A 17,437-nucleotide genomic window follows, 5' to 3' on the forward strand; every position below is an offset into this window, starting at 1 on the left:
ACCGATAACGCTACATTCAGTGCCTTCATTTCAGTTTCTTAGGCGAAACGTCAAGTTGGCGTCACGTTACGTAAGCAAAACTGGGCCACCAGCGCCATTTTGTTTGCGTCGCGCCTACGTCACACACCGAAGAAAATGGCGGAATGTCCAGAATAGCGCCCCGAGCCGGGATTTCGAAGCATGCTATGCCTATTACATTGCTTTTCGCGTTTTGTGCGTGGTCAGAGCGGCGCTTCGGCCGCGTTATCATGGGGCTTTTATCAGTGTGATCAGTCGGCCTTGAGAGACGGTTAATTAGTGCGAAGCAGAGAGGAAGGAATAGCTGCAAAGCCACGAAACCTGCTGTTGTGCTCCTTCCGTACCATTGTCAAGGTGATTCGCTATTTGGGGTTGCGACAGGCAATGCAGTTGCTTTCAATCAGCTTATTAGAGGGCGCTGCTTTATGGACGCGGGTGGGAGCGCAATCGCGTGGTATTTTACAGCGAAGCTGTATACCTCTACCGTCCAAGGCAATTTTCGTGTCGTTGTGATAAGCAAAAAACTTCCCATACGTGGGCCGATCCCGGAGATAATGCAATTCCACGCCGACCCGCGGCGGAGGTAAAGCAGGCGTTAAGCACTCCCCATACGTGGGCCGATCCCGCAGATAGTGCAATACCGGCCCGACCCGCGGCGGAGGTGAAGCAGGCATTAAGCAAACCCCATACGCGGGCCGATCCCGCAGATAGTGCAATACCGGCCCTACCCGCGGCGGAGGTGAAGCAGGCGTTAAGCACTTCCCATACGTGGGCCGATCCCGAAGATAGTGCAATGCTGGGCCGACCCGCGGGGGAAGTGCATTTCGCCCATTAAGGGGCCCACATGCACAGCTTCGCTGGTCATCCTTCTTCATAGAGTGGAAGGGCACTGAGTTTTTTTTAAATATTTCGTGAGGTTTGTTTGCCAGTCGGAAAAAACTGCACGCAATTAGTACGTCGCTGAAAACACAGCAGCTAGATGTCATTTTGGGGGTGCTTACATATGCCTAAACATATGACACTTTGATAATTAGCACAGTACTTCTCAAATTTGATGATTAATTGAAACTGTCGAATTTCAGTAACGAAAGAATTGCTGGCGGCTACTCCACTGTACTGGAAACAATATGCACTAGGCTTTCTTCGAGTAACGCGATGGCTCTCCTTTAAAGACTTGGGGCATGATAGTTGGGACACCCTGTGTAATTCACTCAATAACCGAAATGAGGCCAAGCCTGGTTCACTCGAAATCAGAATCAACAGCAATCATGCCCAGGAGTGCTTATATTCGGACTCACAAAAAAAGAAAAAGACAGAGAGGCTGCAGTTTCGCCGGAAATGCGAAGTATTATTGATAGCAAAGTATACGACAATTACACGAAGGAAGATTACACCACAAGAGACGCATGATTCTTGGTGGTGGGAGAAGACTCAGGCTGTGAAACTGAACTGCCTCCTACTATGCGGTCTTGTAAATTCTCATACGAGGCCCTCACTTCACACGAAGCTTCAAGTGGAAGATATATACAGGGTGTCCCAGCTAACTTGGACCAAGATTGTGAAAAAAACCTATGCGTTCTTCAGAACAGAAATCGCGTGGATGTTGTTAGCGTTTATCTAAACTTACAGTACCATTCTTTTTGCTCGTCTTTGTTTGAGTAGTTAGCCGAGATAAATTAATTAACTTTTTAAATATAGCTTGAAACGTTCAGGCGTCAATAGGAAAGTTGTGGAGCTTCACAAATATTGCCCAACCCAGGTACTTCCAACGAGATAGACTTAGCGGGGCCATTTTTATTCGGGAAGAACGAAAGCCCGCGGAGTTTTAAAAATATATCGCGAGCGCGCGCTCTGTGCGCCCGAATGCGCCGCGACTACAGCGCTCTCAGGAGTGATTTCTAAAAACATCGTCAGAGCCACTTACGAGAAAGGCCATTTATTCTATGGAAAGGCCTTCAACCTTTGCTCGGCTCTGACCCTCTGACTTTACCGGCAGCCGCTGGCGACGGCGCTCTCAAAAAGCGCTTCGTCAGCAGCCGCTCGCGCCTGTCGCCGAAGAACGCGCCCTCATCAGCCGTTTATTCCGATGTGATGAGAAGAACAATTTTGTTCCAGCGTTCAAGTCGATGCTGAATAGAAAAAATACGCGCAAAACATGCATCATACATCTGGAACCCGTGCGGGAGAGGGCATCATTTGTTACAACGCCGCTTCTCTTCCAAGCTGTGCCAGCGGCTAGATGCATGCGAGCTCGACTGTCTATTGCTGTCGTGCCGCGCAACCGTCTCGAAGAAGTTGTTGGCAGTGCCCTAAAGCATGCCGCACTAAAGCGAGCAAAAGGCGAACATGGGCTTAGCGTTGGGAGCGGCTCGGGGCGATAAGAGGAAAACTGCCAAGGTATACCGACATTGGCAATGCGAGGGAAGACCTAGCGCGAACACAATCACGAGGAGTTACTTGACGCTGAAAGAAACAGGTAGATTCAAGAAGACGTGGCACAGAAATGGGACCATGAGTGAAGAGGCTGAAGGAGACATTTTGGCTTTCATAACTGCAAACCCTCATTCCAGCGTGCGTGATGCGAGTGGCGAGGTCGGCATTTCAAAGTCTTCAGTGTCAAGAGTTTTTAGGAAGGCTGAAATGCATCCGTATCACCTCCAACTGCATCAAAAGCAGCAAGAAAGACTTTCAATGGCGGCTTGATTTCTCAAATGCGATCCTTGTGAACAGTGACGAAATACCGGATTTTGTTGACAAAGTGCTCTGAACAGATGAGGCAACCTTCTCCAGAAATTCTCAAGTCAACATCCATAATGCGCATTACTGGAGCGATACGAAACCGCACTGGGTGACGCAGACCAGACACCAGTCGTCATTCAATGGTCATCAGTGTGTGGTGCGGTATCTTAATTTGACGGAAGAATAATTGGCCCCATATTTTTTGACCACATGCTCGCTGCTCAGCGGTACGTGAACATCTTGGAAGGCGCAGTCGAAGATTTTCGCTGTGACCTTCCTCTTGCATTTTTAAAGCGAACTTGGTATCAGCACGACGGTGCACCAGCTCACAGCAGCAGCCTTGCCCGAGCCTGGCTTGACGAAGCTTTCAAACGCCAGTGGGTCGGGCGGCATGGACCAGTGGCATGGCCTGCAAGGTCACTGGACTTGACACCTCTTGACTTCTTCTTGTGGGGACATGTGAAAGACCGAGTGTACCGCAAACCTACTACACCAGAAGCGCTAAAGGCAGAGATTGCCGAGGCCTGCAGCGAGATACCGTCTTGCGTATCAAAAAAGCTGCATCGGACGTGCTGAAAAGGTGCCAATACTGCATTACGGCAGAGGGCGACTTGTTTGAACGCATTCTTTAGACAGACACCACAGTGAATAAATCTCTACAACCGTTATCCATGAAAAGAGCCATCTGTGTGAAACTTTTGTACGACGTGGAAAAGGCACGTAAGTAACATGAAATTACAAATTCTCTGCCGACAAGGAATGGACAGGAAGCTAAAAAGCAACCTTCCGTGTTTCCGTGTCAGTTTACAATTCTTCCTTTTGCGACAACCAGCGTAATTCACACGACGCTATCAAGCTCGTTATGCGTTTTTGCTTGTTCGGGTCTTGCTCCCAAATTCGAACTTATGAGCTTGTCATTTTTCCTGCGCATGCATTCTGCTGGCGTGAGAGTGCAATTATCGCCGAAAAAACGGGAGCCGCGCTGTATTTCAACTGCCGCCCGGAACCACTGGCGTTTATCTCGGAACCAAGCACAATGCGAAGCTCAGTCGTGAAGAGAGCGACGATTTTACAATGCACGGTTGAGAGCACTGTAATCGTGGCGCATTCGGGCGCACAGAGCGCGCTGTCACGTGGCATTTTTTAAACTCCGCGGGCTTTCGTTTTTCCCGAATAAAAACGGCCACGCTAAGTCTATCTCGTTGGAAGTGCCTGGGTTGGGCAATACTTGTGTAGTTCCACAACTTTCTTATTGACGCCTGAGCGTTTCAAGCTATACTTAAAAAGTTCGTTAATTTATCTCGGGTAATTACTAAAAAAAAAGACGTGCAAAAAAACGGTACTGTAAGTTTAGATAAACGCTAAAATACACGCGATTTCTGTTCTGAAGAACGCATAGCTTTTTTTCTCCAAGTTTTTGTCTCCAAGTTTTTTCTCCAAGTTTTTTTCTCCAAGGTCCAAGTTAGCTGGGACACCCTCTTTCTCTCTCTCTCTGTCATATATATATATATATATATATATATATATATATATATATATATATATGGGGGGTTCAGAAAGGCTGGCCGTGCCCTAGCTCCTCCCGGAAAAATGAGAACTTTCCACCTATGATCGATCATGCATTTATGTTTGCACCACTATTCCATCACCCTTATCATTGGGGTAAGCAGTATTTCAAATAAATAAATAAATAAATAAATAAATAAATAAAGATCTTGTCTGAACTTTACATACACATACACGAGGCATGCGGGGATTTCAATGTAGCAGCGCTAGATGGCGCAGCGTGTTCAGATGAGCGCAGTAAGAGGCGAGTTCAGTAAGAGGCGACTGGAGGATTGGTGGAAGAAAAGTAGGGAAACGACAAAAGACGGAGACGTACAAAAGCACAGTTCGCAATAGGGGATCAGAAAATTTGGACGTGTTAGTTCATAGTTTTTTTTCTTTTCTTTTTTCATTGGTTAACCTAGGTAGGATATCAGGCAGCATAGTAGCAAGAGCTTGGTGGCGCAACCCACCGCGCCGTTTCAAATGGGACGCTCATAACATCCATCCATTCAGCGCGCGGGGTCAGCTCGGCCCGCTCGGCTGCATACGTGCCTCATAACGTGTTTCAGCAGTTGCAATACTGTCTCGTTACATTTATTCAATGCTAATCGCATTAATATCTACATCCGTTGCGAGATGGGTTTACGGGATTTTTTTCTTTTATTATTAAAAAAAATTACGATAGATGACTCGGCACACAGCTTGGTATTTTGGAATGGATGACATACCTGCCGGGAGAGTTCACACGACATTGAATGTCTTGCATTGCATCTGATTGTATATACGTAATTTGGCCTTTTTTCTTTCTTCCTCAGCACAGGCAACGAATGTAATCAACGCTTCTTGGGTAGAAAAGGAATGTTAGGGGATTGCAAGTCTAAAAGGCGTACTGACCAACAGAAAAATACGCAGCGAGAGAGAGAGAGATGGAAGAGTCGAAGGAAATCATGATCAAAAGGTTCGCATTACATGTATTCAAGCAGTAAGCATGGTTAGAGGCACAAATTGCTGGGAGTGAGGGGCTCGTAAGCATGAAGAATGGCGAGAGTTGTCGCTTTCTGCTGCTGAAGCTGCTATCAAAGAAAGTATAACTCAAGCGATTATAAAACTTTACGACTGCACGGTTGACATGTAAAGATAGTCGTAACGATAGTTTCGGTTGCGTTTGTCCAGTTTATTCTATTACACATTCGAGCTGCAGCTTGCTTTGAAAAAGCCATGCCATGTAACCCCCTTTTCCTTCACTCAAGCCAATTATCGCGCGGAAATTTTAGGATTTGCTAATGTATAACTACATTATCCAATAAGTGGATTTTTGGGAGAAGCCTCATTTTTTTAACAGTAAACTCCGGTTAACTGGGTCAGCAGATAAAATTAAAGAAAAATTTGTTTTACCTGAAACTATGTATGCACTGGGCTAAATGACCAAATGCACCTATTGTAGCCTAAGAGATAAGCAATGTGAAGTTACTTTATACAGGAAGAGAAAATACATGAGCTCAATTAAAAACACACAAGTTGGTAATCCAAAGAGAAAACACTATATTTCAATACCAATATTTACACAAAAATCAACACCACATCACACCCCATAGTTGCTTAAAACATGACATTCAAACTTGTCAAAACTGCATCAGGATACGCGAGGAATGCATCAAAAGTGTCTTACACTCAGGGACATTTCACTGCAGTTCATAATACTTCAGTCAATTCACCAGTCAAGACACCACAACATGATGCTGTGCCAATGACTCTTAGAGACATGTACTATTAAGAAGCAGATGCAGAAATTCCACTGCCATGCACATATTCTCCAGGCTCATGTTTTACATGCACTATGTCTTGAAAAAAAGTCCAAACATGGTCATCGCCTACTACGCAGTTTATCTGCTAAGGTTCACTGCAAAAATTGTGCTGTGTTCCTCAAAATATCTTAAGTAAATAATAAAGCCACATTTACATTCAAGTACACATAAAACACGCAAAATCGTCATTTCAATCTATGGTGAACCGCTCATTGAATGAAACAATGGAAGTGTATCATGAAACCACTTTGTGCTTTGAAAATGACTAATGTGACAAGAGTTTTTGCAGACTTCTATATGAAATGGTCAAATGACCTTGCATAGCATGTGTTACGAAGAATGTTACCCAAATCTACCATAGCAGTAGTAGTCCCAGCAGCATTTATCACTTGTGCATTTTGTGCACATAAATGAGTCCACCCATCAATAGTTACTGTACCACCATTGCTGTCTTTTCCACACACAGGCCCACATCTTGGGGGAAGAAAAATAAGCTCCACAAGTCTAGAACTAGGATTTTATCAAATCGGTTATGGTAAGCGTTTCATGTGTGCTCTGGTTGATAGAAAAATCACTTGTTTGGCTGAGGCACAAAAAATGTGAAATAACTTCCATTTAAATGCCAGTTCCTGGTACAAGTTTCATTTGAGCTACTCATTACAGCGCTGCACAAGATGTTCTCAGAACATATGCATTATATTTTTAAAACTCGTCAAACATCATGCGAGTTTCAGGGCATTACACCCTTCTTTAAAAAAACCAGCTTCATTGCTTAAAACAGCATTGGTGTCCCAATATGAGAATCATAACTTCCAACTGGTTGAAGCACAATGCCTGAAATGTGAACTGTTTGGCCATGCGGAAAAACTGGGCATAACAATAGCAATAAATGCCATATTTCCCACAAGTCTAGACTAAAACCATAATTTGCACATTTAAAAGTGAAGGAGAGCATGGTCAATGGTACCAATATAATCTGCTTGTGCAAACACAAGATTTAGGCACTACTGTGAGCACTTAGCATTCTGCGACACTGGCTTTCAGTTCTGCAAAAAGCTCTGACAGCAACATTTTCACTCGAGAGCTACTTTGCAGTCCTAACAGAAGTTATGACTGTCTTTGGCTTTGTACAGTGGTGGTTCTAGAACCAGGAATTACCTGTACCCTGTTATTGTAGAACAACCTGCTAGCTACATAGGTGATTACATAAAACGCAAAGCACCCATGAATGCTGCTTACCCCCCATATACACACATTCAGAGATCAAGAAGTCATGCCTAAAGCTTAAATATAACATAAGCAAACCACTTTAAAGCACAATATCAAAAATCAGTTTCATGTGTCTCATCGAATTACATAGCCAGCATGTTTACAATAAACGTTAACAACATTTCACAACTGTGGCAACCACATGCATCTCCGTTTTCCTGTGTCAAATGACAATATATAATAGACATGCTGCATGCTATTCCCCACAGTATTAAACATCATAAAAACAGCCCTCTCTAAGCAAGATAAGCATGGCAGTATCAAAATCTCTTAGCTGACTATTGTTTTCACAGATACATGAATAAAAGCACTTCACGACTATTAAAAAGAGAGGAAATAAGAACTGTGATGCTATTTTGTGCCAGATAAAAAAAAAAAGAACAGCAGCTGAATGCTAAAAATGAGCAGTGTTAGACCTTGAGTCAGGTTTAACATTTGCTTTCTGTTACAACTGAGCCCTTTACACACAGAGAAGAAAAATTCTCTTGAGAAGTCCATTTATATACAACAAATGTCAAGAGAAAAAGGTGTTAGCACATATTTTATCAGAAGATACATTCAAAGCTAAGGCCTTGAGCCTTGAATAAATCACTCCTGTAAACGCAGAGTAGAAAAGTGTTTAGAGTAGAAAAGAAACATTGAAATGGAGACGGGGACAAAAGTTTGTGGGATGTTCACCCAACATCTGAACAAGCATTACTGTGCCTATTGCCTACAAACCATGCATACTAAGTGTACAGGAAACTACACAGCTGCCTCATCTAGATGCCAAGAAATTTTTAAGACTGTGCTGGGCATACACATTTTGTGTTCTCAAGCTCACATGACCCCTTTTATGCAAAGTATTTTCCCCTTTGCTTAGTTTGGCACCAACCAAGTGCTGTTCTCGCTACTCCAAAGTAAACCACGAAATAATATAATAGCTCATATCACTGCAGCACCAAATGAATGAGATATCACTGCATGTGAGCCATTGTATGAAGCTCCAGCAAACTCGCCATGAATGCGCAACATGTTCTGAACAGCATATTATCAAGTCATAGTTGATGCGGCAATGCAAGTTGGTTGATGGATTGGAAAAACTTTAATTTGGTTGATGCTCCTACACTGTTTACTGTGGTAACCTTGAACCCCAGACACAGGTGATGACTAAACTGCAAAGCTTGCACAATTCGAAAGCACTACTCAGTGAAAAGTTCTGTGTGCTTAGCCCATTTGAAAAACCTGGTGTGCTAAGTTAGATAAAGTAATCAGCAAGCAATGTTTGTACTGGCTACCAGTAGCGTAACTGCATAGCACACAGCTTTATCAACATCCGAAACATAAATCTAGGTTATAACAGCTGGAGTGCAATCTTTACTTATACCAGAGGTGCCGCCCTTGATGTTTCTCAAGCCGTTTCTCTCACTACTGCACAAGTGGATGAAACCTTTGTCTGTGATCATTATAAGTTTCTTGTGCTACGAGAGTTTACAATTTGACCACACTTAATGTTACACAGTACATTCTGGGAAGAACTTGCAATTCAGGAAGCCCAAATGTTTGCAGACAAATACAGAACATTAAAAGGAGGCATCACTTTCTATAAATATGCTGGATAAAACAATTATCTGATTCTCCCATCTTGTCTCTTGATGGCCACACATGCATATTAATATGAAATATATTTTGTTTTCCAAACAAAGTGCAAAGAATGAGTACTTGATTGATGTTTCTGCATGTGTTGTCCTACATTTTCCCACAGCTCAATATGTATCAGGCTAAATTATTCTGTGACATAATGATGTGAAAGACAACTGAATGTAATAAAAAGAACTGCAAGGCAGGATCAACTTGATAAGTAAACTGATTGTACACTGTTAAAGCGTGCAAGCCATGGCTTGATGCTTTTACTAATGCTGACAATAGGCCAAAGCCTTCCCCTTGGTCAAAATGCATTAATATCAATTATGTTTTTCTTGGCCCTTGGCATTTTTATTTTTAAAAGAGGCACATATGCCTTCAGGCCAAAGAATTTCTTTGCATGAATAATCTCCAAGAAAAAAAGAGGAAGTATGAGAACATCTTAATGTTAATTCATGCATGTCTCTTACAAATGACACAAGGTGAACACTAGCCACATTACGCACCAATCATTAACAAAAACCTCCACAACACACACACACACACACATGCACAAATGAAAAAAAAAAGTAAATACTGTATTCACCATAGCAATTCCTTCTATGTACAAATGAAACAAACAAAACAAAAAAAAGTAAAAGGCCACTTTTCTTTGCTGTAAAGCTAAGCTACATTAAAATAAGAAAGAAATGTGGCATTGGTAAAGATTTTATACAGAATTTTCATACGTAAGTTCACAACAGGTCCCTGACAATCATGTCTGTTAAAATTACAACAAGAAAGTTAATACTGGAATGACAGCTCAGTGAATCATAGTCAGATCATCAGGTTATAAATTAACTGCAGTGATAACATACAAATATGTGCGTGTAAAAAGAAGCTGCATATAGAAGTCAAAGGAAGAAAATGTCATGGATTCAGTTTGAACAAGTGGAATGCAATGCAAAATAATGATTTGTGGTGACAATGTCTTAAATATAATGCATGAAATAACATGCACAATGCTGATTAACTATGTAGAGCGAGAACTGTTCAGAAATTTTTTTTAGTGTGTGCAATCTAGAAGCAATTGGTATTACATTTTTAACAAAGTTGATTTTCACATGCTATAAGCACTGAAACAACAAACTATTACAGATGAAAATGCAAAACATTTGCATATGCACGAAAAAACTGCTGCTAGTATTCCGTAAGAAATTAAACCAATGCTTCCAAAATTTTTTCTCGCCTTTCATTTGCTCATCCAAAAGTTGAAAGCAACAAAATGTGCACATAATAAGCAGCTGTAGGCAGGTGCTACGACTGGTTAACATTTTGGCAAGCCTCCTCAACACTAAATGTTCCCTGAAATGTTAAAACTATGTGGCAGTCACCATTTAGCAATATTTTGCTGTGTGTCAGTGGACTCTCTCTGTATTAAGCGATTTTAAAATAATGGGGTCGGGGTGAATGTAAAAGCATAAAGTGCAAGGACGTTGAAATCCACACCTTTGGAGCCCTTATTCTTGTGTGCGCTTATATGGTTGCAAGAGCACAGTTTCATTTTTTATGATTACTGCCCGTTTTGCCTTTTCACTGTAATAACAAACGCTTAAAATACATATCTACATGAAAAGTGGGCTTGCATGCAGTTTAACAGTATTATGTACACAACTCCAAGCACTGTAACCTTTAACATGAACATGCTATTTACAGAGCAGCTTGGCAATAGTTGTGTGCACCAGAGCATAAAATATAGATCAGGGGCATTTCAAAACTTAGATGTGAAGCTCCTGCCAAGGCACGATGGTTAGGCCCAAAATTCGAAAGTTTAATACCACAACTGCTACAGCTGCTTTTTACCTCAATGACCTAGTTAAGAATGACATGTTTCTTACCTTAATTACAAATGCATCAAAAAAAGAGCTTGGGTCTCCTCTGAGACACGTGACAAGCCACCGTTCCTGTGAGTCCATGTAGTTCCAATAAATAGTGATAGCGGCAACACTTCCCGTTTCGTGCTCTTAATTTTACTCCTTTATACAGGAAATTTGAAATATCTCAATCACGTTATGTGAAAGTGGTGAGCAACAGAGACAGAGGTTTGTCTTGCTTCTCAATGTGTGCCCTCAAAAACGTGTCTGACAACGATTAAGGAAACCATGGTGCTGAATTTGCTTCACACCTTCACAAGCAATGACACTGAAATTTACAAATGACACAAATGAAATTTATATTGCTTCATATATAAAGCTGTACAAACTCTGATAAAGCACAGCTTAATGAATAATTTCAAAATTAGACTTTTCATTACCGCTGCAGAGCATAATACTGCAGACAAAAAATACCTCTTACCCTATGCTCAGAGAAAGTCATCCAAAGATAATTGTTTTCTGCAGTCTTCCCCTTATCTACAAGAAAAAGCACCTGCATGGGGCTACAGCTATCCTTGCAATCATAGGTATTACACTTATTAGTCAAGAAAATGGAAAGAGAGAGAAAGAGAGAAATATGGAGAGGTAGTTAAAGTGCCCGATTAGCTATCCTATACAGAGGAAAATGGAATAGAAATGAGAGAAGGTTACCTGAACACATGCGCACACATTGCAAATGTCAGGAGGTCAAATGTGATCACACAAGCCAGTTAACCTAAAAACACAGTAGCACCTGCAAAGTCTTTTGTGTTGATAAATGTTGAGGTCGCTGTTCCAGGAAGTCTGCACTTCAAATCCGATCATCCAATCATGATAATGTGTTGGATAATGATAAGGTGTTGTGATAATGTGTGTTAATGTGCATCATACTAAGGACAGTCACACAATATGTGATCAAACAAACGGGACATCAATACAAAACATCCAGCTCAATCCTGCATTGTTTAGTGGAAACCAGCAACAGCAGTCAGATGCAACCAATGCTATACTAAATATGTGTATGGACAATGAACTTTAGAGAAGCCCTGAAACACGTTTTTAACTAATCTTACAATGGCTTCAGTATTAAAGTATGCCGTCCCATGAATCTCATGCCAGAACAATGTTTTCAATCCTTCAACTATAAGTGGAGTTATCATACCGATACCCGGCTTTCTCTTTTAGTCTTTGCCAGCGCGCTAGAAGCTACACAGGAAAAGGCAAAAGAGCAAAGCTCCAGACAAAAGTTGAGTGTTGCGGCGACGAAAGGGCTTGTCACAGTCTGTGGCGTAGCAATAGGGGGGGCCGGGGGGCCGTGGGCCCCGGGTGCAAGGGGCCTGTGGAGGGGGGGGGGGGTGTCATATACGTCTGAAGACACCCCTCTTTTTGCCGGCTACACTCGGGGGTGGGGGTGGGGGGGGTGACAGAAGACCTATGGGCCCCGGGTGCCAGACGACCTAGCTACGCCACTGGTCACAGTACCCCATGGTGGTTGCAGTAGACTACGCTATGCAGCATGCCGCTGTCATCTAAGGGGCCAATGCATCAGACACAGCTATGTGCAGTGCAAAGATTAAATTATTTTTTGGTCTTTTTGAGATCGCAGATATACATATATTTTCATTTATTTAACTCAAAATTAGCAATTATGTATTACTGACAATGTTCTCGCGATAACAAAAGCAGCCAATAGTGTTGGTTGGCAAACTGCTTTCGATGACAATGTAGCAGATGCAAGAGCAAGCGACTGTTCACCGCTTTTGACACGAGATTGTAAATTTTCTGCTGTAGCATACAGTGCAATATCTGTCTCACATATTCACAAGTCTCGTTAACAGATTGGGAAAATTTTTTTTTATTACGTTTCAAAAGTGTTTCAGGGCCCCTTTAGGTCACCTCATCATTTAGGATGAGGTCATTTATAACATTTTTTTCTTTTCAGCATGGAGTCAGATGTTTGGAGCACACAATGATAGGGGAAGATTTTTAAAATTTTGCTCTAAATATTTTAAATTGTTTTTTTTTTGTGTGAATACTGTCTGTTCATGTTCAAAACATTGGACTTCAGTGTGCTATGAAATAGGAAACAATGACCCTATCATAAAAGTGCTTCCATCATTGTGTGCCTTATGCGTTTCAGTATTTATCCATATACTAGTTGTATATTTATGTGCAATTGTTGATTGTAAATTGTTCAAAAAGCAAAGTAAAAGTATTTTTAAAATAATCTTAAGCAATAATAAACCTGAAAAAAGAAATTCATTTTTACATTCAAAAGAAACTAAACAAGCTTGCCAACTTTTTATCAAATTTGGTTTAAAAGTAAAAAAGACAGCTTTCAAACCCCTATCCCCCCTTAAAGGGACATGGCAGAAAATACGAAGTTACAAGTGCCCAATCACTACAAACATAAATACGGAATAGGTCACTATTTCTGAGTGGAAGCTTTGTATGCCAGAAAATGGCATAAAAGCACATGTATACTGAGGCCACCTTTCGCACCAATTCCTTGTGGCACTGCAGACTGTGACAGAGTGTGGAAGAGGCTAGTTAAATGTTAATTAGTACACCACATCCGCAAATGAGAAAAATGCATCTTAGCAACTTTTGTGGGCACTTACGCAAAGACGGAGCAAATACATGAAAATATAATCCTGTATCAACATTATCAGTGAAGTAGCTTAGGTGCAAAGTTAATATAATCAATCCTTTCTGCACTGAACAAATGCTGACCAAATACTGAAAGAGCAATCTACGAGTTTAGCCTGATCAAGTGTTTCCCTTTACAACTATCACACCAGCGAATTATGTTATATTGAGCTTTCGTAAAACCACATGAGATGGCTCAAAAACAGGTTTTTCAACAGATGTGACTTGTAGGGCTGTCAAAGTGGAAGGCAGTTGAAATGGAATTCTACAATCCAAAGCCAAAACCATATTCTCTTCTAGCACTGACACTAGCACTAGCACTAGCGCTGTTTCGACACAAAGGCTGACAGACTGACAAAGCACATTTAGGTCCTGGGCCAGTTGCTATTGCAATTTCTTATGACGGCAGTATTGCAAATAAGCATTATAAAAGAAAGAACACAATTTAAGGGCGTTGTCCTGTCTGTGTGTGCATATTTCTTGTACCATTTATTTGTGCTCGAATCATTGGAAAAAATTAAATAGGAAGTAAAGTAGCTTTGCTACCACAGTAGTAAAATGAAGCACACCAGGTAACCATGACATAACACACCTAAAGAAATAAGCTGAACCTAACAACAATGATGCCAAGGTTATAACTACATTAGAAAGCACATTCACTGAGCCACAAAGTAATTAAGTTCACACATACAAAAGTAACAAAATGTAATTGACCCATGATGCTATGACCCAGCTGCAGTAACATGTAACTTCATGAAAATTAGGAGGCATGAAATATGCAAAATAGCAATATACTAGTACAGTTGCACATAAACATACCATGTCACCTTGAGTTTAAAGGTAACCTTACCAATGCAGCTATATCACAGTCCTGTGCTTCGTGTATTCTGTTTCACTTGAAAGGTTTGGCTCTGTTAGTAGCTGACATAGAGCTCAGACAACCAGTGAAGCAGACAAAAGAGCAGTCATGTCTACTCACTCCTCAGCTTTTAAAGCAAAACGAACACTTTTGTGCACCATGCAGCAATCAGCTCTAAACCAGGGGTAGTTCTAAGAGTGGGAGCAGCCGACCACCTTAAAGGGCCCCTCACCAGGTCTGGTCATTTTGAGCTGAAAAGTGCAGAGCATACATTGCACGATAACAATAGTGTCTGCAAAGTATTACATCGCTACGCACCGCGGAAAGGCCTGAAATTTCACTCTGAATGCCGTTTCAGTCTTCACTCGCGGTGAATCCACCCGGAGAGGGACGGTGACGTAGTCGGGCTCCTGTGCCTACGTAATCGTGTCCGCAGTGTGACGTCGCTCATGGTGACATGCGACTTCGAGAATTATTTAAGACATCTGTTACCTGTGCAATATGTTGCTTGAATTGACGAATCGAAGTTTAGAAAAATAACAAACACACAAACGGAGTGTCAGTGTGTTTTTTGCTTTACTTCGCACCGAAGCAAGAGAGATGTACTTCTGCTTCATCTGCTTGTTCCCACGATCGTGCGGCCATGTGCGCAGGTACCGAAACTATGCCATATTCTACCATGTTCCAGCACGTGATCCTGCTCTGCGATCCGCTTGTTCTGCCTCAGTATTCGTGTAGCACTGAATTATACCGCTAGTCGTGTTAGGCGGGGCCTGTGACATGTGCGTCACACGATTCTTGAGGTCCAGTATGGGAGAACACAGGGAAGGAATTTCGCTTGCGTAGGCTAGACGGGGTGAGTGGAGAGGGCGTCTTGCTTGGCAGTGGAGCCCGCCTACTGAAGTCACGGGTTCACGGCACTGAAATATCTTTATCTTGGCTATTAATGAGCCGATTTGAAAAAGTTTTGCGGCAGAACGCTCCTTAGAGGACATGTAACAACTTCCAGCATATAACTAAAATTTGCTATGGGGCCTGGTGAGGGGCCCTTTAACACGGTCTTTTTTCCTCCTCCTCATCACCCCTCTCCTACAACTATGAAGTGCCAAGTGACAGAGTGCTATACCCTGCTGCACCCCCAACGGAAATAGAGAATCATGCTTGTTACACCCCCCGCCCGCCCAGACAAAAAGAAAAATACTGGTATCACCCCTGCTCCTGACACGGAACATAACGGCTGTCCCCATGATATCTAGTAACACTTCAGTGTCAATACACTTCCTTGGAATATACACCATGAACCATCCAGTATCGACTGATGATTTCTTTCTGTTCATTTCTTCTTGGCAATTTTTTTCTTCAGTGGAGATGATTCAGAGTCCACCTTCATTTGAGAAGTGTCCTGGGACTCTACATGCTGCTCAAGCTTCCGCAGGATGGACCTGAGCTCATCCTTGTATTAAAAAAAAAGTAGAAAAAGAATATATGTGCTCTGTAAGTATTGTACGAGAAACAATCCAAACTAAGTTATATAACACACTTGCTTATACAAATGAGGCATTTAAAGCACAGCAAGAAATATGGGAGGTGATAGGACTGGTAGAAAGAAAAGTTAGAGGCGCTTAAGTCTCCTTACATGCATTGAATGCGAAAGCAGTATGACTCTACCACGTGGCACTTTTCACTTGGTCATGTGCTCGAATTGGACAAAGTCAATTTTGGGGGTAGGCCATCCAAATTTTAAGGGTGGGGCAACTCAATTTTCTAATTGGGCAAAGTCAATTTTTTGGGTGTGGACCACCAAATTTTCGGGTGTTGGACCAAGTCAATTTTGGTAGTTTTGAACGTGGCTCAATGAAATTTTCGAATTGGGCAAAGAGAATTTTTTTAGGTGTGGGCCACGGCATCCGTCCAACGCCGTGGCTGTTCACCCTTGGATTCCGCAGTGCGAGCCGCAGCAGGTACAGTGCCGGGAATGTGACGTCATCACTTGATCACGTGAGTTTTGGTGCCATCAGATGTTAACGCTGGATGCCATATTTTCCGCTTCATGGAGTATATAATGCTTTCGCATTAAAAACGTAGAAATTAAGAAAGTGGACGGGGAAGTAGGGGGGACAGGTCAGTACAGCTTTCAGCAGCCACACACCCTAAACAGGGAGTAGGTAAGCAGGTGTTTTGCTGTCAACACAGTAACAAGGTGATTAAGCTCTTGTGTATATGTGGTGATTTATGTTTTTGTCTTTTTCATGGTAAAAGCAGCACAATAAGACAGCAGCACAACAAAGAGAAATACACAGGATCAGCACCTGTCCCGTGCATTTCTGTGTCTTGTGCTGCTGCTGTCTTTTTGAACTGCTTTTACCATGAAGATAAACCAACTTGCTCAGTTGTACACCCTATTACATGTTTTTGCACTAATGAGGTGTTACATGGAATTGGAAAAAAATTTAGCAGAATTGCCGTCAAATTGTGGAGGAATTCAGTGCAAGACATTAGCCTCTACCACCACGAAGATAGAGTTACTGTATACGGTATAGTTGCGCATTTGTTTTTTATTCCTTGCTTGCACCTCCCTCGTCAAACGTAGCCACGCGGAGAAGACGCCACCAAGGCATAGATAAACAAGTTTGGCGCTTTCTTTGATGACTAACTTCCAGACTGCTTCCGAAATTAGTCTGTCTCATTCTTTCTTTTTTCAATGCTAAAATAGCATAACAAACACTTTTTTTATTTATATTTTGAACTTGTTGAGGTTTGCAGATTTGCATGTGTTTCAACAGATTATCGTGCTACCATGCTGTGGGCAAGGAAAGATCCAGTGCTACATGATGTCTCAGCACATACAATGGGATATTTCCCTTCGTTCAGAGCAAATCAGTACAACTACCATAGCTTATATGTGTAAGTTTATGATGAAGTGGTCCTTCAGTGTCTCAGATAAATTGGTTTGACCACAGGGATAGCACAGGTCAACCATGATCATTGGTATTGCAAAGAGCTTTGCTCCTGTAAACATGTCATGTGGCTTTCCC

General features: G+C 42.0%; 1 protein-coding gene across 4 annotated transcripts in view; it reads right to left on the bottom strand.

Annotated features, from left to right (window-relative positions):
• Positions 1-5,823: 5,823 nt before the first annotated feature.
• Jarid2 (Jumonji, AT rich interactive domain 2) overlaps positions 5,824-17,437 on the bottom strand; it is a 101,817-nt gene continuing 90,203 nt past the window's right edge. For all 4 annotated transcript variants that reach the window (XM_065456364.2, XM_065456363.2, XM_065456361.2 and 1 more), the window contains one exon: positions 5,824-15,855. In XM_065456364.2, the coding sequence (XP_065312436.1) occupies positions 15,736-15,855 (120 nt within the window). In that variant the 3' untranslated portion in view covers positions 5,824-15,735. The remainder of the gene's footprint in view (positions 15,856-17,437) is intronic.

This window comes from Dermacentor albipictus, chromosome 1 (assembly GCF_038994185.2).
Source record: "Dermacentor albipictus isolate Rhodes 1998 colony chromosome 1, USDA_Dalb.pri_finalv2, whole genome shotgun sequence".
Classification (NCBI taxonomy): domain Eukaryota; kingdom Metazoa; phylum Arthropoda; class Arachnida; order Ixodida; family Ixodidae; genus Dermacentor; species Dermacentor albipictus.